The 24,860-nt window shown below is 40.8% G+C and overlaps 1 protein-coding gene across 5 annotated transcripts in view; it reads right to left on the bottom strand.

The window, feature by feature from the left end:
• UBE2W (ubiquitin conjugating enzyme E2 W) overlaps positions 1-24,364 on the bottom strand; it is a 39,759-nt gene extending 15,395 nt beyond the window's left edge. For 3 of the 5 annotated variants that reach the window (XM_015855787.2, XM_015855785.2, XM_015855788.3), the window contains exons 1-4: positions 24,280-24,364; positions 7,261-7,352; positions 3,480-3,582; positions 1,012-1,167 (exon numbers count right to left, since the gene is read on the bottom strand). In XM_015855787.2, coding sequence (XP_015711273.2) covers positions 1,012-1,167; positions 3,480-3,582; positions 7,261-7,352; positions 24,280-24,294 — 366 coding nt within the window. In that variant the 5' untranslated portion in view covers positions 24,295-24,364. Of the gene's footprint in view, positions 1-1,011; positions 1,168-3,479; positions 3,583-7,260; positions 7,353-23,993 lie in introns of all 5 variants that reach the window. The other 2 variants (XM_085539445.1, XM_085539446.1) reach the window with 2 other exon arrangements.
• Between the last annotated feature and the right edge of the window lie 496 nt (positions 24,365-24,860).

Below are 24,860 nucleotides of genomic sequence, written 5' to 3'. Positions count from 1 at the left end.
TGTCTGATCAGTATTTCATATTCTTTGGTTTTCTTATTAAGAGTCATCATTGGGCAAACTCAGAGGTAGGAGGATATAACAGTCAGAGAGGTATTTTACTACTCAAGTCACATGACTAGGACCAATTGGGATATGTTAAATATGCATATCGGGAAAGCACAGATGTAGGAGCTCTGACCAAATTAACTTCCGCACAAATTCAACTCCAAAGCTAATGGTCAAGAGTAAAGGAGCAACCTCTTTTACAATAGAAGTCCGCATCACTCATGTATGACCAAAAAGCAGCTTCAGATTGTTTACTTTTCTGAAATAAAAGCGATCAAAGTCAATAAAAATAGTACAACTGCAAAATCACAGGTATCTGCAAAACAGACATTTCAACAGTTGTTTTGAGTGGCCTTTAGAGACAAATAATTTTAACAGAGCTGCAAGAATTTGGCTTTACATGTTAATATAACATAATGACTTTGTACAAGTAGAAGTATTCATTTATGCTTCTTCTCCAATAAAGTAGTACAAACAGGTTGCCATAAAAAAAGTTACAAAATATTTACTGTACTATTTAGTTTGCAGTTCTAGCTTAATACTTTCAAACAGCAGAAATACAGATCACAGTATAGTGCGGGTTGGAAGGGACCTTAAAAGATCATTGAGTCCAACCCCCGGGTTTCGAGCCTCCTGTGTAGCAGAGCAGTACTTCTAACACTTGCACCACAGGGGGGGATTCGAACCCAGGCCTCTGGTGTTGCAATGCGGCATTCCTACCACTGCGCCACTGTCACTGGCAAGTATGTAGCAGGTTTGCCTATTTTAGTATTTCAGAAACAAACAAACAAAAAAATCTTACTTTGCAAAGTAGAAAACCAATAATTTTCACTTATTCTACTCCAATGGTGCTGAAATACGCAGGTGGAGACAACTCTGCCCATTACAAGAGGACTGGAACTAAATTATCTTTAAGGTCCCTTCCAACCCAAGCCAATGACTCTAGGACAAAAAAAAACCTCATACCTTTTCTTTGCAGCTGGAAAGCATGCTAATAATGCTAAGACAAACAGATTGCACTGAGAGAGCTGGAGACCAGTCTTCTGTTAGAATGGACAAACAGATATGACCATTGCTATAAACATGTGGATGAACAGGAATATTGTCACCAGTAAACATGACCTAAAAAAAAGAATAAAACATCAAAATGTAATCTATTGTTCAACTTTTAAATAAAACTATGCAGATTTTGTAAAAAATAAAAATAAAAAAGCAGGTTCTGACATTATCATTTACAAGAAATAACACAATATACCATATTACATTCATTCATTTTTTGAGCTGTTAGTCAAAATGTAAAATGAAATGACAAAAGCCTTGTGAAGGTGAAGTAGCACAAAGGACTAAATGCAGTTTTTTTCCTGTGAGTAGTTACAAAATAGAAAGAACATAAAAGCAACAGATGTAGCAAACTCTTAAATCTTGCATCTTCAGTTTTTTTTTAACATCCTAGGGAATACAACTGCCTATTAGGAAGGTTAGATTCACAAATCAGTATTTCTTTGAACACAATAGGATATAAATTCTAGACAACTCAAGAAGAGTTAAATGCACTAATCCTATTAACTAGAACATAAAGGACTCCTACAACCATACTGCATTATCACATTGGAAATATTTTAAATTGTTATTTAAGTGGAATTTTCTTTTAACAGAAGCAAACAACAGAGAACAGCACTGAGAATCTCAACTTCTCTCTATTAAAAAATAAAGGTTAGAAAATCAATTTTGACAATTACTGCTCTTACAATAAGTTTGACAAAAACGTAAGGTCAGCTCAGGACCAATGAAAAGGGAGTAAAAACCAAAATCCTCACAGCAGCATTATCCTCCTGAGCTCCTTATTCAACATAAGCACCGTAATCTTTTATAAAATGGCATAATAAATCTCTACCACTCAAATCACAACATCTTCTTAAGATTTTCTCAGTTCAGGTACGTGTACACACACCTCATCTCATTACTGACTACCAGAAAGAAGTTTCAGCTTCATCACAAATGAGGTGAGAAAGCTCAAGCTACTTTTCAAATGGCATGCAATTTTTTTAATGACAGCAGAGAAAAGTGGATGCAGAATGATCTTTGTCTGGTATTTCTTATGCACTGAAAAGCTTACCTCTGTAACTTAGTATTTAATTTCTAACTAATGTTTCCATTTTTACAAGAAAACCAGGACTAGTTAAGCATGCATGCTTAACAGACAACACTCAAGGCAGAAAACAATCAAATGATTGAACAGGAGAAACAAATTGTCAATTCAGAGGAAGTAGATTTATAGGAGAAAGAATTACATATCAAGAGCTTTAAAGCAGAGAATTATTGTACAACAGCATGATGGAAATTTTAGCCATAACAAGAACTAAATATCCAGTGCTTTAATTCTTAACTGCCTTTTATGCTTGCAAGGAAATAAATACATTTGTCTATGTGTACTGATCTAGATTGCTGTTTTACAATAATTTTTACACAGTCACATGCACATGTTAGATAAAGAGTACAAACAGTACCCCCTTGGAATCAAAACAAAGTGGGTCTTATGGATCACCTATGAGAAGCTTACTGCAAACCTGATAGAATGCAGATGGGAATGGAATGTGCCAGTTTGTTCCTTAAAACCTGAGACTGAAGAACAAGCATTTCTAGTTTTCACCTTAATCCTTACAGATACATATTTTTACAGTTTATGTGACTGCCGCAGCTCACTCCTTGCTGGAGCTTCAACAGCCATGAGAAAAGCAGAGATGACTCTTCAAACTTTGAGCTGAAACAGGGCCAGAACTAAAGCACTCTTGTTTCTTCTTTCTTTCATTCTCAGGAGAGCTGAAGGGATAACTTAACACCTGCTTTCCTCCTCCAAGCCTAACTTCTCTCAGGTAATGGACAGATGGATGTACAGAGCTCATTCCACACCCTAGTAGTAATGTTGACCCTCCAGTACTTAATGTTGCCATGAAAGCAGTAGCTCACACCTTAATTATAACCACTAGATTTGCAGACCTCTCAGAGATGCCAGGTGTTCATGAGAATTCCTGCCACATGAACAGTATTTTGACAGCCATATTAACAATGGCAGTAGAGAAGGTAGAAGAGGTTAAGAAAGGACATAGAAGCTGAAGAGGAGACTAAAGAATTGTTTGTTGTTCACTCGTGTGCAGCAACAAAAGGAACCATCCTACTATTCTGTGTTGTTCTTTCATAGTGTATAAAGAAACCTCAAGAATACACCATTCTTTCATCTTCCATGAAATTAAGTGGACTGTAGTAGGCACTACATCTCACTTGTTTCAATTCATGTTAAACATATTGTGCAGGTGTGCTTTTTCTAGAGACAACTAAACCTCACCTTAGGATATACAAATGGCATTAGTATTCAGCATGTGCCACACAATTATTACTTAGAGACAGAATTAAGTAGGAAGGAGGAAAGCAGATACCTGAGGCGAATCAAAAGGATATCGGCTACTGAACTTAAATAGAAGCTGAAATTTCTCCCCTTCATATAGCGTTCCTGGAGCACCTTCCATGTCTACAATCCACCTAAGAATGGAGAAACAAAATAGTATTATGGACTAAAAGATGATTATTTTACTTCTTGAGCACAGGACAAATAAAATCAACTGCCATGCAGCCAATCTTCCAAACTCTCCATTAGCATAGCTATTACAGAAGTGAATAATGCATCAAGCCCACATTTGAAAGAAACAAGCTTGGTATTTCATATACAGACACTGCCATAGCACTGCAAATTATTATGACTTGAACTCATCACAGACTCATCAATTCCCTGTTATGTGAGACACAGCTGACATAGAAGACTTCCAAAGACTATTCTTATACAAAAATAAGCTTGGAATAAAATAGAGTAGCAGGCATTCTCCTTCCACGTTTCTATTTTTCTGGCAAGGAAATCATCAATACAGTTCATTAAAATAAAATCTGCATCCCCAGGGAGAGAGGGAATGATGTTCCTGCACTTACATCTGTGAAGAAGTCAGAAGCAAAATGCTACATAATCTGTCACACAAGGAAACCGCAGAACTGTAAAGGTTCGGCATAAAAAATGAAAAGGTCATAGAAAAACAAAAATGGAAAATGGATGACTTGCAACTGTAAATAAGATGAACTTTTCTTCTGTACCTGATCCTTCCATCACAACATGGAATAAACTGACATGTTTTGGTTTTAATTTAGCCAGGAAAAAAAAAAAAAAGTTCTGTGCAGCATTCATGACAAAAAGCAACACCATGCTATGTCAATTCCATCACTTCAGAGTTCTGTTGATCATTTAGTACCATCCTTTGTAGAACCTTCCCTCTAGTTTGTCAACTGCACCACTCGGCTTAGCGTTACCTTCAAACTTTCTGACATTGCACTCAATCCCACAGTCCATGCTGTCTATAAAGCCATTAAACAATATTACCTCCAGCACCAACAGAACTGCTGTCATCCTCTACAGGAGGAACACATCCCAAACAGTAATATGGTAATTGTTGTAATGGGGAAGAGTCCTATAATTGCAGCTGAAGTAAAGGGTGCCACTGTATATAACAGAGTTGGATTGTATGGTGCACACAGTTGGCAATTACACAGTTGAGTGCCTCTGGGTAAGGATTAGGGGGAATGCAAATAAAAAGGATCCTGTTGCAGGAACCTATTACATATCAGCCAACCAGAGTGACAACACCAATGAATTACTTTACAGCGAATTAAGGGATATCTCTAGAACAGTTGCCCTTGTCCTTATAGATGACTTCTACTTCCCAGCTGTTAACTGGGAATATCATCTAACTGATATAAATAGGCCCAGGAGATTACTAAAGGAGTCTACTAGGAAAGGTGCCCTCCCAAATTTGTTACTTGTAAACAGAGTCTTGCCAGTGAAGTGGCACTCAGTAGCCATCTTTGGCTACGGTGACCATAAAGCAGCTGAGTTTCAAATCTTTGGTGACAGGAAAACTGCCACCAAAACTTCAGCACTGGATACAGAGAGAGCAGACTTCAGGCTGCTCAGGGAGTTAGTCTGCAAGATGCTCCAGATGTTGGCATCCATCAGTAACAGTGTATGGGAAATCACAGCTTGAACCTCTGATTAATCAGCTGAGGCAAGTGTTGGGTCAGCTGCGGGAGCACAGGTGAGAGTAATGTAGCTGTGCTCCCGGAAGGGGTGGACCTCGACTCCACCTCCTCTGAGACCTCATTTAAGGGCTGACCACCACTGAGGCAGCATCTCTTGGAGATTGCTCCCCAGTGGAGACTGCCTCAGCTTTATGGTCAAGGCATCGACACTGGTGAGTTTTCTTTACTAATAACCTTTGACTATTTACCACCATCTTGGTCAACATCTTTACATTAGCCACCCTTACAGCCGGCTACTTTTAAGAGTCATATCTTAAGAACACAGGAACGGGGGAATTCCAATGTGCCAGAAATCAAGCAAGAGAAGATAAGGTTTGGTCTGCAGGGGATCTTCTTCACAACTTTAGGTGGAAAAGAAAGTATACTAACATTAGAATTAAGGTCAGGCAGCACGAGAGAACTACATAGACACTGTTTTTTGAATTAGTTTCACTTCAAAAGCAGAAGGTAATTCTTTCTGGAAACTGCTCTTTTTATGACTGAGGTATTATTGTTTTTTTGTTGTTGTTGTTTTCTTTCTTTAAGCCAAACTTATAATTAACGTGTATTAAAAAGAAACCAATTAAACTGAGTTTAAAATGACCCAGTTACATTATGGGCTTCAATTAATTGATTCAGTTCCTTTCAAACCCAAGTGTATACACATCTATACTGTAACAGCAATTTGATTAATCATCTCAGAACATTCTACTTGGAACTGAAAACCCTTAAAGAGCAAATATATATAAATATACACACATGTATATACAACATCTATAATGGCAGGAAGTTTTTTTACTCAGTGACAATTTGGGGAAAAAAAAACTAGCAGGACTGGAAACAGGAAGTTTCTATTTGCAAGGTATTGAAAGGTATAAAAATTGCATGTAGCAAACAAACAACAAAGAAACAACAATGTAGCAGCACTCTGGTAACAAAGCGATCCTAATAATAATGGAAAACTATGAACAAAAAACCACAAAATCCTTCAACTTCTCATCTTCTGTAAAATTAGTCACTGTTTCTCTTTAAAGAAGAGGAAAAACTTTTGAGTTTTCTTTGAGAATTAAAATGCTTACCTTTTTTTTTCCTGAAGGACAAAGTAAAGAAACAAAACTTGCAATTCATGAATTGCACAGAGGTTTGTTACTAGTAACAAATTCTGGAAGGCGCTACTTCAATTTGTTTCAGTAACATTCATCTGCTTCAAGTATCACAAAAGGCAAGAACATTAAAAAGCAACAGTTGCACAAAACCTCATGTAGCACAGTCTGTTGCCATCACCAGAAATACAAATATGAAACAACTTCAACAAGGCACCTCAGTGTTTGGTTTTGATCCATCAATCAGTGTCAAACATATTGCAGAAAACATAGTCTGAGATTCATTCTCATACAGAAATCTTACTAGATGCAGAAATCTAACATTTCCCTAAAATTAAGCTAAGAAAAACCTGACTCAATTATCCAAAATTGTTAACACAGTCTCGGTATCAGTTGAAAAAAATTTAGTACAAGGAAATCATCTGCTGACTTCAATGAAATGCAGAGATACTTAACCACACCTGTTTCAGTTTTATTTGTGATTAGTAAAACCACAGCAAGAACAGTGCAAAAAAATGAACTCCAGCAACTTTGCTTTTTAAGCACAGAAGCTTTTTAAGAAGTTTTCTCCACTTCCTTTAGAAAAAAAATGGATGAAATTAATAACACTGAAACAGAAACTAAATAAATCTAAATCAGCTACTCTGTTCTTTGATGAAATTTAGAGGAGTCTCACAGGGTAGCAGCAGCAAGAGCTTCTCAAATTACTTTATCCCAAACCAAGACGAGTTTATACCAATTGCCACGTTTTAAACAGTAAAATTGCCTAACACAAATTCAGTGAACTCACTATGCTGGATCCTGCGATTATGAAGTACGTTGCAGAAATATGCTCATTAATGAGAAAAATGCTTTTTTCCCCCATATAAAAAACAGAAGATCAAAATGTTACCTGGAATGATTAGCGGAAGATGCATGAGGGGACTTTTCATTACTTACAATTTTCAGCTTGATAGAAAAAGCTAAACAGTGTAGATACATACAGGCATATACTTACTGTGTAATTGAGTTTTGCACGCTCTTCTCATTTAGAGTCATTCCTGGAGGTGGATCATTTTGCAATGCCAATAGTTCTTTTTGTAATCTTTTCTGAAGAGAAATTGTAAAGAATAATTGAAACATTAAGTGAGTTTCAACAATAAGCACATGCACTTAAGTAAATTTTAATCAATTACTGAAAGCTAAGATTTTTAAATGAATTTAGCGTTAAGTACAAAGTGTAATTAAAAGCAAAGGAAGAAGAAAGTCAGCTCCAAGAAGTCAAACTGCAGATTCACCGGCCTTAATATCAGAGTTTTGTCATTTCAATTTTTTTTAAACATTTACATCATCAGTAAGCAAACCATCTTTGCATTATAGAATACATAGGAGTACCTAGAGTTTTGTGATATAGTAAAGATGTAAATTGTGCCTTTATTCTTAACAGTAGATGTTCCGTAATCCCCGTATAGCATCGCATTTACAGTTAATTTGCCAAGCTGTTAAAAGTATAACTCTTCCTTCTCTTTGTTGTTCAAGATAATTCTACGTGGCATTGGTGTGTTTTCCTTGTTCTAGGTCATCCCAAAGGACAGAAGACAAACTAAACAGGATTATGTGGTTTTGCCAAAAATAAACTACTTTTTAACTTATAAACAACTGCATCTTAAAGCCTGCAGAGTAATATTTATAGAAGTAGTACACCACTAGGTCATTGAAGTCTCACCTATTTTCACATGGATAAGTCAGTAACTGCAACCATTTTCTATACAAACTAACAGACAGAACACTACAGGACTTCTGTAAAGTGTTACCATTGGCAATGCTTTCAAAGAGTATTTTTTATCTCCATAAAACATTATGAATACATTTTGTCATTTCCAAGCTGTTCATATAACAAGAAAAGTCAAGGGTCTCACACATCTTATTCTCCCTTTTCTTGCCAACACTTTCACATTTACAGCCTACCAGTCCATTTCCATCATCCTTACTATTCCAAATGTCCTTACATGACATGTAAGGCTTACCTAGCACTAAGGATTACAAAATACATAATCAATTTCCAGGTTTCTCCAGTCCCCACCATGACAAACCGTCAGACAGGTCAAGGTGAAAAGAGTGCTTCTAAGGTTTCCTAAGTGTTATTCTATCCACTGCAGTCTAAAGATAGAAGCAAGACATTCTTTACACAATGAGAATGCCTTTTGCTAGACAAAATGACAAACAGTTAAGATTTGAAGCTTTGGGATATAACTTTTTTTCCCCACTTGGAAAAGTAAAATATACAATCCCACTGTTCTTTAACACTTGATCAACCATGTCATACGAATCACTCACAGATTAACTGACAAACATACCAGGACTCATCATACGCTTGTATCAGAAGCTTTAAAAATTTGTTCTATAAAGCATCAAATTCTACTTCTTCTGCAGACTAACAGTCACAGAACTCCTCTGGAAGATGCTGTCCAGTACCCTAGAGAAACCAGACCAAAATCTGTAGAGGGAATAACAGTCTACTCACCAGAATTCATTCTAATACTGAAAAAGTGAGAGCTAACTATCATTGAGAAAACAGTCTTAATTGGCTCCTTTGGTCAATCCATTCCTCCCTTTGACTGCTCTCACAGCATAAAGTGTTTTCTTTACATCTTACTGAAATATCTCCCATTCCAATCTCTTCGTTGCTCCCTGGCTTCTAGCTTTGAGGAGTCATAGTTTGTTATCCCCAGCACCCATCTGGCTACTGAAGACATAAGTAAGAACTCCCCTTTGTCTTCTCTTCTTTAGAATGAATATCCTCGTGTACACGATGCACGCTCATCATCTTGGAAGCCATCTGCTGAACTCATTCCAATACATTCCTAGCCATTCTTCTAGCGGGGCTCCCTAAGGACATTACTTCAGATGTTGTCTCAAGCACTGGAACAGGCTGCCCAGGGAGGTGGTGGAGTCTCCTTCTCTGGAGATATTCAAGACCTGCCTGGACACCTACCTGTGTGACGTGGTGTAGGGAGCCTGCTTTGGCAGGGGGGTTGGACTCGATGATCTCTAGAGGTCCCTTCCAACCCCTATAATTCCGTGATTCTGTGAAGTATCAGAAAGGACGAAGACCACATTCTTCAAGCTGCTGCCTACCCTTCATTCTTGCACACAAAGCAGCTAAAGATAATCAGAAGTCTCTGAAAGCACTCTCCAAAGTTTCTGAAATTAGACACTGGAAAAGTGACTGTTTCACAGGGAGGAAAGACTTCCTTGTGTCTGACAGCCATGAACGCAGCAAACTGCTTTTCAGCAACAAAACTGACATTAGAAGTAGCATACATAGCAAGACAAAGGACAACAAATGAACACCTTTTCAATAATCTTAGCCAGCTCATATATACAAGCTCACAAACTTAAAGTTTGATCATTACTAAAGGAAGTCACCTCTTCACCTTTCTACTGTAAGTACAGATCAAAGATACTTTTAAATATCATCGAAGTTAAAAGCCTTTACTGCTTCCCATGTTACCTCACCTCTGCTTGTTCTGCTGCTTTTGCAATTGGAATAATTTTCTGCACAGTAAGAAACGCGAGTGAAGTAAATGACACCAAATCACTCCTCCTACTCTTCTTACAGGTACAGACCTCTGTTTTCAGCTTACCTTAACAACACTTTTTTACTTGCATTCTACCCTGGTTTCAGCTGGAACAGTTAATTTTCTTCAAAGTAGCGACTAGGCATCTGTATTTTGGATTTGAGATGAAAAATAGTATTGATAACACACAGATGTTTTAGTTGTTGCAGAACAGCGCTTACACAGACTCTAGTTCTTTATTTTTCACACTGCAGTGAAGAGGCTGAGACAAATGGAATAGGGACATGACACAACTGGACAGCTGGCCCCAATAACCACTGGGATATTTCACATAAGTCCTGGTCAGCAGTAACAGCTGGGGAAAAAAAAAAAGAGGGGGCAGTGGTTTGGAGTTACAGTTTATGTTTGCCCAAGTGACCCCTATGCATGACGTAACTGTGACTTCCTGCAAATACCTAAATGTTTACCTGCCAATGCAAAGCTGCAAATGGATTCCTTATTTGCTTTCCTTGCACATGCAGCTTTTGCTTCATTTATTGTGTTGGCTTCAACCCACAACTTCTCATTTTACCTTCCCAATTCTTTTCCCCATCACACGATAGTATGAGTGAGCACCTGCATGGGATCTAGTTGTCTGTTCTGTGTGGCTAACCCACAGCAGCATTCACTGCCTACAGCCTCACCAAAGGAACAGTGGTTTGTGGGCAGCTCCTTTGTGACCTAGACACATTTAAACCTCTCCTTTCCTCCCTCCACCCCATTTAAATACATTGTAGCCTTCTCTGCTGAATCCTATTTTGCTGATTTTAATCCTTTTTTCAACAGCAGCTTCTCCATTTGTTGTCACTTCTGTATTTTCTTAAAATCCACAATCATTTCCAGCTGCTTTCAGAACACATGGTAGAAAGCACAGACTGCCCTCAAAATACATTTTGACAGGTCCTGTCAGCTCAACAGAACAAAACTCCCTTCCTCAGTCAGACATTCATCTGAATCAGAGTAATTTCGCTTCAACTAAACTACAGCTGTAATACCTTGAGATATTTTTGTAGTTCAAAGGGCAGACAAAAAAGAATCCACTAATTTCTATCACATTTTTTCTTGCTGGCTCGTTCAAAAGTTACAGTTATACAAGTAAAAAAATACTTGCATCATCAAAAAACAACTACTGTTCCACTTCCAGAACTGTTACTACATAGAAAAAGAATGGAAATCATGCCAGTTCAACAAGATGGGGATCTGCAGGCCTGTCTGACCTCAGAACTGGGAAGGTCATGGAGCAGACAGTCTTGACTGCAATCACGCTGCATGTGAGACACAACCAGGGGATCAGGCCCAGCCAGCGTTGTGGGTTGTTGAAAGGCAGGCCCTGCTTGATCCACCTCATCTCCCTTTATGACCAGGTGACCTACCCATATAGACAAAGAAAAGGCTGTGGTTGTAATCTACCTAGACTTTAGTAAAGCGTTACAGTTTGTTTCCCACAGTATTCTGGAGGAGCTGGCAGCTCATGGCTTGGAGAAGTGTGCTCTTCATTTAAAAAAAAAAAAAAAAAAAAAAAAAAACCAACCAAAAAACTGCCTGGATGGCCAGATCCAAAGAGTGATGGTAATCAGAGTTAAATCCAGATGGTGACCAGTCACATGAGGTGTTTCTCAGTGGCTGCTACCAGGGCCAGCCCTGTTTAATATCGTTATCAATGATCTGGGTGTGAGGATTTAGTACACCCTCAGCGAGTTTGCAGATGACATCCAGAGGGGAGGAACTGCCTGAGGGTAGGAAGGTCCCACAGAGAGATCTGGACAGGCTGATTGATGGGCTGAGGCCAATTGTATAAGCTTCAACAAGACCAAGTGCTGGGTCCTGGTCGATCACAATAACCCCATATCTCACTATAGTCCTGGAGCAGATTAGCTAAAAAGAAAATAGAAATGGTGCAGTCACTAGGACTAGGGAGGCAATCGTCCTTCTATACTTGTCACTGATGAGGCTGCACCTTGAGTACTGTGCTCAGTTTCGTGCCCCTCATGACAAGAAAGACACTGAAGCAGTGAAGCATGTCCAAAGAAGGGCAATTAAGCTGGTGAAGAGTCTAGAGCATAAGTCTTATAAGGTGTGGCTGAGGGAGCTGGGATTGCTTAGGCTGCTCAGGAGAGACCTTATCGCTCTCTACAGTAACCAGAAAGAAAGTTGAACAGGTGAGGGTTGCCCTCCTCCAATTAGTGATAGGGCAAGAGGTAATAACATTAAGTTTTGCCACGGGGTTATCAGGTTGGATATTAGGAAAAAAATTCTTCTCAGAAAGCGCAGCGAGGTGCTGGAACAGGCTGCCCATGGAGGAGATGGAATCGCTGCTCCTGGACGTGCTCAAGAAAAGAGGAGATGCTGCACTGACTGACAAGGTCTAGAGCTGTCACAGGCACGGCTTGATGGTTGGACTAGATGATCTTAGAGGTCTCTTCCATCCTTAATTTTATGATTCTATATGATTTGTTTTTAAGAACTGCCAAAATGGATGTCCTAGCAACGTATAACTTCTCTATTTACACAGGTCACCCCAAAAGTATACTCCTATTTACCTCCATGGAAACAACAACAGATCCAAAGAATACAATAATAACTATTTGATAGAGCACATACCCAGCCACAAAACACTATTTTTCAACCTGTCATCACCATTATTAATTCATTTTCATCAGCTCATAAAAATCTGCACCAGAGGAGTTGACCCATTCTTGCCACCACTAAAATGCGCCACCCACCACCACCTCCCTGTGCAAATGTTCAGAAAGCACTGATGAATGTCAGTGAGTGTCTTCTTCCCCCCTGTATGGAAGAATTCAACTGCACGCCTTTGCTTCACCCACACTTCCACGTCAGGCGCCATTTAGTCAGACCACCCCTCTGCTGCCATCAGTTGCACAACAACATGTAATAGAAGATTGGTGGAAGGGTTCGACATCTGCTGCCATCCCCCATCATTCCCTTCTGACATCATAAGCCAGCATAATAAATCAGGAGGCATTACTTTCAGAGCAGCCTTGATATCCTACAGGTATCAGAGACTGTTTGGTTCGGTGATTTCCAGAAGCCATTTTTCTAGATGAAAGAGGAATAAATTAAAAAAAAAAAAAAATAAACAGCTTTCCACTGTAAATTCGTATTTCCTTCTACGAACTTGCAGCACTTTGACACTCAGCAGTCCTTCCTCATTGGCAGGTCTCCAGCTGTGTTGTAAAATCTAAAGTAAATATCGTTATTAGCTTTGCTTCTTTTTCGTAACATGAACCAAGAACATCGCTCTTTTTATCACACATTCAAGTCTCTTTCAACATCTCAAGCAGCTCCTCTAAGTCAAAACACAGCTAGTGCAGCTATTCATTCCCACAATAACCCCCATTGCTCCCCCAGATGATTTCTATACATTTATGTGCTCTTGGGATTTATGCTTGCAGTACTGTTCAATTTCATATCATAAGTCCATCACTCCAATGCTTGTGCTAATCCATCTTGTCATACAGACATTCCCATCCTGCTTGGCCACTTCTGATTTAAGGCAACCGAGGAAAAAAACAAAATAAAACTGAATGCAGTCAAGGAGTTACCTACAAAAAGGGGAATAAATGAAAAATGTACAAGCAATCTTAAATTGATCACTTATTTTTGAGAGGATTTTATGCTTAACATTTCTAATACAACTTCCAATTAAACTAAACTAAAAAGGATCATATATAAAACATTCACTATGTAGAGAAAATGGGAAGAAATGAGCTGGAAGATCAGAAACCCAAGAGTAGCTAACATCAATCTTTTAGATAAAGGAATAACCAGCTGCAAAAAGCAAAGAGCAACAGCACAGCCAGCAGTCCACGCGACTATTTACACAGAGGTGGAAGCCTTTGAAACCAAGACAACTTAATTCACCTACCTCTACAGAAATGAGCAACTCAAGGATGAAAACAAAGAACATAACATTGATTCAAACATCAATTCCTAAAAGTTTACTCAAGTAATTAAAGTTGCCTTCCATAGCAATGGCTTGGATTCTACTGCTAATTCTGTCAAACAGGATTTGTGCAACCCTTTCTGTTATCCACCACAGATTTTCTCATGTGTCAAACACGTTAAGACTTCTCCGAGCATATGGAGCCAGGAATAAAATTAACCGGGTGCAACAGAATTCCTGCCAGCTTCTCAGACAGCTGACAACAAACTTTATCATTTCAATCCAAAAAGATGGCAGCCACTGTCTGCCACAGTTCAGGTTTATGTTTATCTCCAAAGTCAATAGCTTCTAACAACCTTTGCTAGGCAAAAATATATGTTCTTCCCTCTCCAACATGGCACACATCTTCCTTTGCTACTGCGCTGGCTCTAGAGTTGGCATCTCAAATGCCACAGTTAAATTTCTCACTTGTGTTGATTCCTGAAGAATCATATAAAGCAGCAGAGGCAGGGCAAAACCCCATAGAAAGAAACGTGGAAAAAGGGACAGAGTGGCAGCTTAAGATAGGAGAAGATTCAGAAGTTGGCAACAGGGTTTCAGAATGAAGACCCTAGAATCAGTGAGTTTGATTACCATGCACCATTAACCCAGATGTTATATATCACAATATCAGGTATCTATTTCCAGCTCTAAGCACATTATCACAACTCTAATAGTTCCACCCCTCCTTCACAAAACTGAACCCCAGAGAGTTATAAGACCGACAAAGCTATAAACCACAAAAAAACCTAACCCAAAAGTGTAAGAAAGTAAGGTACCCTTGGCAATAATGGTCACAACCAACTACGAATACACAGGATGTTGAGAACTATTAAAGCAACCAATTAATACTGTTTCAATTAAGGTACTGGACCTCATAAATGGAGTGGGCAAAATACACATACACTGTTATATTAGCCATAAAATATTAATGCCATAATGCAACCAAATTCAATAGTGTGCCCATATTCCTGACTTATCTCCTTAGAGCTGAATATACTTCACAAAGGAAAATGATGCAGAAAAACAAAAACCTGAAGAATGCTGACTGTATACCTTCAATTTTCTGCAATTCTTGAATATTCCGGTATTTAAAGAAATGTCACCTAAGAGGTGCAGCTCTTTAAAAGGGTAAACTGAAAACTAAATAATGAGCTTAGTCAAATACACCACCTGTGAGTAATCTTCTCTCTTCCAAAAGTTTGAAGTCAATTTGAGAAACTGAGTTAAGAGATCCAAGAGGAGTTTCAGTAGAAGACAGGACATAGTATGGGCAGCTACAGCAACTCTCTCTAGCAGTGAAGCTTCAGTGGAAAACAAGTACGCAGCTTCCTTTCATTTCTGCTGGAGGAAGTGTTCCACCATCACACCTTTTTCTCTGACATAAGCTGGGATGGGCAACTGAGCTGGGATGTGGCAGCCTTTTCACTTTGAGCAGTAGAGAACTCAGTAGCCAGTCAGTTAAATGCTATCATAGGGACATGGAAAAACTACACTGAGAAATCTAATAGCAATTTTGAAATACTATACACTAGAAAGGATAAGTATCTCAAAAAAATCTGCTAGTCATTTTTGTTAGAAATCTATTTCCAAGCATCAGAAATCCCCTTCCTTTATTGTGATAAAACATGAAAGGAATAGCTCTCCAAGGCCACCAAGACCTACACTGTAAATGCAAATCTTTATCTTGTTTTGAGACCGGCAAGGAAGAAAAGCTAACTCATAAATAGAAGTTAAAGATTAATCCCCTAAGTGCTCCAGTCTTCTGCTGTATGTTTCAATTCACTGCATCCCAAGAGGACACAACAATATTTCTCCAGTAACTGCGAACTACTGTATTGCACATCCAAAGACTTACAACTGTCAGCACAAAAAGCATCCTGTAATAAAGTCTTAGCAAAAAAACAAACAAAAAACCCTTACATTTTGTTTTACAGGTTTTTACCTCCTCCCTCATTCAAGTCACAAATTATTTCATGAAAACATCCTTTTCGAATAGAGGAAGTTTTCACATGCAAGAGATGTGTTCCTGCCTTGAATGAAGGCGAATGGTAACCACGTACCAGAATAGCTGTAACAACTCTGTTGTGACAACACCACCATGCTGTTTCATAAGCAGAGCTGTTACAAGTCTGCTGGCACAACCCACCAGCTGGAAACAACAAGAGCAGCAACAACCCTACTTTCAGTTTTTCGGTTCTTCCATTCACATATTTCTTGCTGAAAAACACCTCGGATCTCAGGGGATACGAAATGTGAAACACAGGAAAAACAGCTCTGCTAGTGAAGCAACACTTCTATGGGAAGAAAAAACAGCAGAAACAAAAAACCACATTATTAACAGCAATATTACTGCAACTGCTTCCAGGTTACTCTAGTTAGACAGCCAAATTTAAATACTGAAAGCTGTCACACAGAAGAGAAACAAGTAAAGCTTAAAAACAGACACAGCTAATATAAATATATATATGTATATGTAAAGTAAAGTATACCCCGGTGGCACAGTGGTAGGAATGCCGCGTTGCAACACCGAGGCCTGGGTTCAAAACCCCCCTGTGGCGCAAGTGGTAGAAGTGCCGCTCTGCTACACAGAGGCTCGAATCCCAGGGGTTGGACTCGGTGATCTCTAAGGTCCCTTCCAACCCACATGAGACTATTACCTATTACCTATAAAGTAAAAGCAATCAATAGAAAAGATGCAAGTGACAGTTACTGCAAACTAGAAATGCTGTTTCCTAACAACTGGATCATTCAAAAAAGCTGCAGCAGATCACTCACATGTTCCATTATTCAGGTGAAATCACTTGGCCCAGACTCCCAAAGCCACAAGCCACCCAGACACTCGACTATCACAATCCTGAGAGAATTGTTTCTAATCAAAGTTCTTATGGTAAGTTTTAATCAAGGCCCAGAGGAGGAAGGAAAAAAGATGAATTGTCTGATGTGCCCAATTAGAGCTGCTGCTTCACACTGCAAAGCTGCTTCCCAAAATAATACGTCCATAACAAAATAAAGCAGGATTTGATTTTTAAGAATTGTTTTTCAGTTTGATCTATTTTTGGCTGAATATCAGGTTTGCAATCTGTACTCAGATGCAGAAGCAGATTAGTCCCCTCCTTCTTATTTCTAATAAAACATGTTAACATCTGGCAGCCCAGTTCCACGTTACTCTCCCAGACCGATCCATGGTTCAAGTCCTGAACATCAGGCATTTTGTGCACCGCTCTCTTCTTAAGGGAACCTAAAGGTAGAGAATGAAGAAGTTTCCACCCGTAACACTGGGTTGTTCTGAACATTTTAAGATCCCACTAGGAATGGGGAGGGATGGGCGAGTTGCGAAGCTGACCTCTCAGCTCAGTAAACAGGATATTATCTTCACATGCGCTACCCCAAGATATTCTAAAACAAAGCAACGAATATTGAATGCTGTGGATTTCTCAATATCTGCCCAGGAGGTCAGAGCAACAATTTATTCCTCTTCTACATACTTCTTCACTAGGAGAGTAGTTAGGCCCTGGAACAGGCTGCCCAAGGAGGTTGTGGATGCCCCGTCCTTGGAGGTGTTCAAGACCAGGTTGGACGGAGCCCTGGGCAACCTGATCTAGTAAATGTGTATGTTTGGTGGCCCTGCCAGGCAGGGGGGTTGGAACTACATGATCCTTGAGGTCCCTTCCAACCCGGGTCATTCTGTGATTCTGTGATACAAGGAATAAATAGTATGACCGAATTAGTGGCTAAGAGACAAGATCAACCTTAAAGGAAAACTACAAAACAATTAAATAGAAGCCAATATCCACACACAAAGCCACTCTGCACACCACAGCCCCAAATGCTTTTTACCAGATAATCCCATTTCTGACACTAAACCTTTCACTTTAAAGCAAATTAAATGAAATCCACTAATGAAGAAGAAAACAGACAGCTAATAATCTGCTTTTGGAATTGATTCTTCAAACAAAACAATGCCCAGGAAATCCCCACATGGCACTAAGAAATCAAACAAATGATTCAGTCATTGAAGGACATCATTTAGGCTGCTTCAGTTCAAGCAAGGAATGTACGATAATAGCATGGGTTGGCATAATGAGGACAACCACACGCCTACCAGGGAATTTCTTATAAAGGATAATCAAGATATACGACTGGGTTGAGAAGTTGGAAACTACAAACTATAACAGGATTTAAATACTCATCTAATCCATATCACTAAAATTGGACAGGGAGGAAATTTGGGAAGTCTCAATTCATTCAGTTCCTTTATCCCTTCTCTTTATTGGCTGCTATTTCCAATTAAGAAATACCCCAATCTATATAAGCAGCATAGAATTCCACAAAGATTTCTATTCCATTACTTTAGAGACAATACCTGCTACACTCTGGTAAACTTACATATATTAACAAACATACAGGAACTGCTAATCAAGCAGTACTTTAAAAGTTGAACAAAAATATGACAACTCTGGTTTTGTTATCAAAAAGCACTCATTAAAACTGCATACAAAACGCCAAATAGCATTCCCGATCACCTCCTTCTGTCCTTTCCTCACTGAACACCAAATGGTGGCGTTCCACCCCCTTCTTTTTGTCCCCTACATGAATACTCTGCTTTAATTCCAGCGAGAAAGTGACCTCTGATGGAGGGGAGGTGGGTGACCAAGGGAGGAAACAACCTGCAAGATTCCTTAACACCTTCTGAAAGCCCTCAGTTATTATAAGCAGGCAGAAGGCAGGTTACTTCACCTATGTTCTACCGCCAAAGGTTGTTTACCGCCTCTATAAAAGAAAAAAAACTTTAAGATTACTTTTTGTTTCAGTTTGCTTTTAACTTCACTTCTAACATTGCCACCTCTGCCCATACAAAGGGCAAAACACAACCCAAAGTGCACAGCTGTCAGTCCTTTGCTACTTCAGAAAGATGCAGAAATTTTTTGGAGTGAATGACCTTCATCCTCATCACCACCAACCTCGGCAAGAACTTCAGCTTGCAAACTACTTGAAAGCTCCTCTTATGAATGTGAAACAAGGCTACATAAGAGATATGATCATTATAGCAAATCTATCTGTGCACAGCTATGACAATGGATGAGCTGCATGGAAGTTGCACCTTGCCTCTTCCATACTAGATGGGGTAATTTAACCACTTAACCTCCTGCAGTATCACCAGTACATCCCATAACTTCATAGTGAAGTGTTTAGTCTGAAATTTTCTGCTTGATGGAATTTGACCAAACAATTGAAGTGCTCAATCGCCCACCTTTTCCTCATTTATCAGCTAAACTAAGCTGCTTTAGACTATTATTTACAAACCCAGAGCTTTCCAAGGGCACAGCTTAACACAACAACATTCCCAGGCTTTTGCAAATCTATTGTCTTCTATTCTCTCCTTAGAATCATAGAATTACCCAGGTTGGAAAAGACCTTGAAGATCATCAAGTCCAACCGCAGCCTAACCAGAACCCTAACTCTAAAAACCCTCCACTAAATCATATCCCTGAGCACCACATCCAAACGGCTCTTAAACACAACCAGGGATGGCAATTCAAGTACCTCCCTGGGGAGCCTATTCCAGTACCTAACTACCCTTTCTGTAAAGAAGTTCTTCCTACTATCTAACTTAAACTTGCCCTGGTGCAACTTGAGGCCATTTCCCCTCGTCCTGTCACCTGTCACTAGTGAGAAGAGACCTGCCCCACTCTCACTCTCCTTCTCAAACCTAAGAGCAGGAATAGAGCATTATGATGGGAGTGAACAAAAAAGTCTACCAGCAACTGGGATAAAAGTTCTTCACAGCAAATGTCTTCCTGCTCTTATCTTAGTGCTTCAAATAATACACACACTGATGTGACATCAATGTTCAAAATAGCAGGTTGAAAGCTTTCATAGTTTTCCATAGTCCAGACATATAGTTGGCCTATTTAGGAGACAAATCTGCTGCTAGCCCAGTATATCAGCTTCTAATAAACTGAAGTCTCCCATTGCCTTCTATTTATAAAGGGAATTCTTCTATTCTAGCCCACAAATACTGCAGCTGTTGCACAGCTCAGTATTTCCCAAATCGTTTTATACAGGTGTAGATACAATAACAAGCACGTGAGACTCCTTAGGGCCTAAAAGAACTGAAATATTAGCTGTGAATCTTCAATGGACTTCCAGCCCATCCTAAGTAGTTAATTTAAAAAACCCAACAAATTAAACAAACTCATTTTAGTAAAAGCAAATTCAAGTTTTACATTTACCTCACTGTGTTTGGAGACTGGCAACTACTTAGTGGACAGGAGAAATGCTTTTAACTCTGCTCATTCTGCTCTAAGTGACAGTATTAGCACCTTCTGGTTTTAATATCTGATTATTATCTAAACCTCTCTTTCACACACAAGCACTACTAACTATGTCATGTAGTTGCTACCAGTAACCCCACCACGTTTACGCCCCAGAATTACTTATACAGCTCTAGCAGCTACTTAATTTTCATTGTTAACAATATTTAATCTAACAGAAATAGCATTCTGTGCCTGGACCTTCAACAGCACACAATACACACAACAGCACTGAGGTTCCACTCAAAGTTGTATTCACTGAGTTCTTTTCTTGCCCCCTTACCTTCTCTCCTTCCTACCCCCCCCCCCCCCCCCCCAAATGAACACAGGCATATTTCAAACATTATATTTCCTGACATCTGGAAAACAAGAAGCCAATTGCTTTTGCAGCAGCGTTGAGATTTTGATGTGTGCAGGTGTTTTGATGGTGGCCGCACAGCAGGCAGTTTTCAAGGGCAAAGAAAAAAAAAATAAACCGAAGTCCTGATAACACAAATGCCTTCTGAAGGCCGACAATCTACAATCTTTCCAGTAGTTGCGCGTGTCATTAATTACATCAGCTTTGAATTTAATCAGTTTTAAATATCTACAGGTACAAGCTTCACGTGCTTAACGTAATGAAAAGACCAGAGGTGATCAAATACACGGCTAAAGCAGTTCCCATAGATGTTTGTGAAGCCATTTAATGCACGCTGCCACAACCCAAAGCTTCAAGGAACTCAGCATTAAGAACAAAGAGAAGTAAAACAGGAGTAGTTAAGACCTCAGATACAGTGATCTTCCAAGTTTTAGATGTAAACAATTGTTACTTGTGGGCTTAGGAAAAGGCATTGTCTACGCAACACTTAGCACTGAAATTATATATTTTACATCATATCCAGCTTTAAGCCCAAAGACGAACTTGCTAGAGAAGATTTGGCATTGCATTCCATTCGCTTGCTCTACAGTAGTCACAGTTTTACAGTTTGTTTTATTTCTTTTTCCAGGAAGAAATTGCACAAGTTTGGACTTTTATGAGAAATTCTTGGGGAAAAAAAAGAAAAACACCACTTGCCCAACTGAAGTTAAAATCAATCCAACAGCAAATTAGTCAGCGCTTTGGATGGTAGTTATAAAGCGAGACACAGGATCACAACAACACTGACTTCTATTGTTCTAGCAGAAGCCTTATAGTAACCTACAACAGGTGTCCAGCATAAACAAAGCATAAAACTTCAATACGCACACAATGACTCATACTCACAAGTTTTATGAGCTACATCTCATCAACTGAGCTATAGTAGCTACTCAGGTTGAGTAGTTACTTCACTGACCATGGCAAAAAGCAGCAAGCACTGGAACAGGCTGCCCAGGGGAGTGGTGGAGTCTCCTTCTCTGGAGATATTCAAGACACGCCTGGACGCCTACCTGTGTGACATGGTGTAGGGAGCCTGCTTTGGCAGGGGGGTTGGACTCGATGATCTCTAGAGGTCCCTTCCAACCCCTACAATGCTGTGATTCTGACACAGTTTCAAAGCTTTCTTCCTAGGATGCCTGCATTTCTTTGAGCTGATCACAGAAATTCTGGTGAATACCTAAAATCAAAGTCTAATTGACCAAGAGCATTATATCGTTGTACAAAATTATAGCAGCTTAAAACAAGACTGAAATGTCTTCTATGTACCAACGGACCGTGCTTATCAGAAATACCAATGACGCTGCCATAACAGTATGCTCACAGACTCGCATATTAAATGTTAGCACCGATTAATTCAATAACACCGAATGGAAAAATCACTTAGAATGACACGCAGCAGCTTCCTTTGTTTGTTAAATGTTCTTCACTGGAAGAATTACAATTTCAAGGCCAGGTTGGACAGGGCCCTGGGCAACCTGATCTAGTAAAGGTGTATGTTTGGTGGCCCTGCCAGGCAGGGGGGTTGGAACTACATGATCCTTGAGGTCCCTTCCAACCCGGGTCATTCTGTGATTCTGTAATTCAGAGCCTTCATATCTTGTTCACCAGTATAAGGGTCCAAATTGGGCAGCTTGCATCTTTACAGCACACAGGTTTAGGTTTCCCACTTACTCAAAACAACAGTTCCTAAGGAATTTCTTTTCCATTTATCTAGATTTTTAATATAGCGTAAGCAAATGCCTAAAATTCAAGGAAAAAAAGTCATTATTTCAGAACGTTATACAAATAGCAGGATATAAACAAACATAAGGAGCTCCGTAAATTTGTCTCATCAAGAGACAAGAGGACACAATTTAAAGCATGATCTTACAGCAACTACATCTCAAACGGAAGCAATTACAACATCAGCCCTACGATAGCCATGTTTACAGGAAGGGAACAACCTCCACACAACCCGCTATGGAGCCAATATTTGTCACTCCTGCCTCCTAAACAGCCTCACTTTTTATAATCACTATTTCTCTTTTTAAAAGGGATCAAAAGGAAACAAGGGTGATGCAAGCTACAGAAGGTCATTTTATAGGCCAAATACAACAGCACAGCCATACTGAGGCCCATAGACCGTCTCCCTCCTTCATGTTTCAGAACTGTAACTTCCCTATATTGTTTTTCTCCCTTTATAACTCCCTTTCTCGCTTTATCACAGAATTATCAAGGTTGGAAAAGACCTAGAAGATCATCTAGTCCAACCATTACCAATACTTCCCGGCTAAATCATATTCATCAACACAACATCCAGACGTTTCTTGAACACCCCCATGGTCAGTGACTCCACCACCTCCCTGGGCAGTGCATTCCAATGCCTGACTACCCTTTCTGAGGAGTAATACTTCCTAATGTCCAGCCCGAATCTTATAAAAGGTTCTGCTTCATGAATGACTGCCTCAATTCTGCACTTGAGGTTGCGAAGTTTAACCATAAAAAAAAAAGCATGACAAAAACGCATCTGCCAGATTAAGCTGATAAATCAAAGACGCATCAGACTATCTGTCTAAAGTACTGCTAAATCAAGAACGTTCTGTACAGTATGTTCAAGTGCGTTCGAGTTCTTGATCCCGTTTCATCTCAATAACTCAGAAAGACACACAGTTATTTTTATGGCGCTCAACATCACCGGTAGAATTTTTACCCCGTAAGGTTCACCGTTCTGACATTTTAACTCTCACTAATACTAAAGCCAGGCTATCAGGACAATTAATCTGATTATTTCTACACTCCAGGGTTGTCCAATTAGCAGCGACAAAAAAAAAAAAATTACCAGAATGAAAACAAGAAAAGAAACAGCAACTGGAGATAGAAAACAGAAGCATTCAACCACCTACATTTAAATGCAATGTGAAAAGAAATAAGGTAAAGCAGAGCAGTTACAGGTGAGGTAAGAAAATACAGAGGCTACAGCCACCAAACCCAGTGATCCTTTGTCCTGGGCACGTCACAGTAAATCCCCATCCACTCCAAACAGCACACAGTGAAAGCGAGCCATTCTTGCAGAGCAATTTCTGTAACTACTATTTAAGACTCACTCCTTCGGAGCAGGTATGAATAAATAATTCAGCTGGAAAGACCTGTCAAGCAGCAGGGTGTTTCACAGCACCGTACCTCCAGCGGCCCCATCCATCCACCCCAGCCAAACCAGCCTCCCGCAGGACTGAAGCTGCATCACGATCTCGTTTTACACAGAGAGGGGACAACGGGGCCACGCGGGTCCGAGCGCTGTCGCAGCCCCCCCGTCGGCGACAATCACAGCCCCACACAGACGGATCCCCTGCCCACGTCCTTATCACCGACCTAACGGGGTCTCAAAGGGCTGCCCCTGCGTCCCCCCCACCCCCAGCAAACCCCTCGGCTTCCCCAAACCCCACCAAGGGACAGAGACGATACCGGGGCCTCCCCTCCACCCCCTCACCTCACCTCACCTCCGAGGACTTTCCGGGTCGGGGCCATCCCCGCTGGGCCTCCCTTCCCGGAGCAGCTCGCTCCCCACAGGGCCGCTGTCTTCCCGCCTCCCCTCTCCACAGCCGGGCCCCGGCCTCACCCCTCAGCTCGCCCCTCCGCCGGACCCCTCTAGCTCCCTCCATACGGAACCGCCGGACTCCCCTCAACCACCCGCACCGCTCCCTCAGAGAATTCCCGCCGCTCGGGCGACGTCTCGCTCCGGCTCCCGGCCCCGCAGCCGGCCCCGCCGCAGGCTGCTCACCTGCATGGACGCCATGATGGATCCTCCCCCTCCCGCCGCGCCGCCAGCCCGCACCCTCACACACGCAGCACCGCGCGCCCGTCTCCCTCCCCGCCGCGCATGCGCCGGGAAGAGGCGGGGCGGGCGGGCGCCGGAGCTCCGTGGAGAGGAGGGCGGGCGGGTTTTGTCCTTGGTGTCGCTGCCCTCGATGTGTGGGAGGGGTGAAGAGCCGGCGCGGGCCGATGGCGGCCTCCGGTTGCAGCCGGCCGGAGGGGCTGCCCGGCTGGGTGCCGTGAGGCGGCCGCGCGTGCGGAGGCCGTTGGGAAACGCCGGCTGGGCAGGGGAGCGGGGACCCCCCCCTGAGGAGGGGTTGGCTGCTCACAGCCGGCCTTGCTGTGTGTAATATGGACATTATGAGCCCCCTCACGCCTGTACTTGATGGTGATCACAGAATCACAGAATGACCCGGGTTGGAAGGGACCTCAAGGATCATGTAGTTCCAACCCCCCTGCCTGGCAGGGCCACCAAACATACACCTTTACTAGATCAGGTTGCCCAGGGCCCCGTCCAACCTGGTCTTGAACACCTCCAAGGACGGGGCA

This window comes from Coturnix japonica, chromosome 2 (genome assembly GCF_054131305.1).
Source record: "Coturnix japonica strain WE chromosome 2, WE-NBRP24, whole genome shotgun sequence".
Taxonomy (NCBI): Eukaryota; Metazoa; Chordata; class Aves; order Galliformes; family Phasianidae; genus Coturnix; species Coturnix japonica.
Note: the sequence above shows the minus strand (reverse complement) of the source record. Positions and strands in the feature narration are given on the sequence as shown.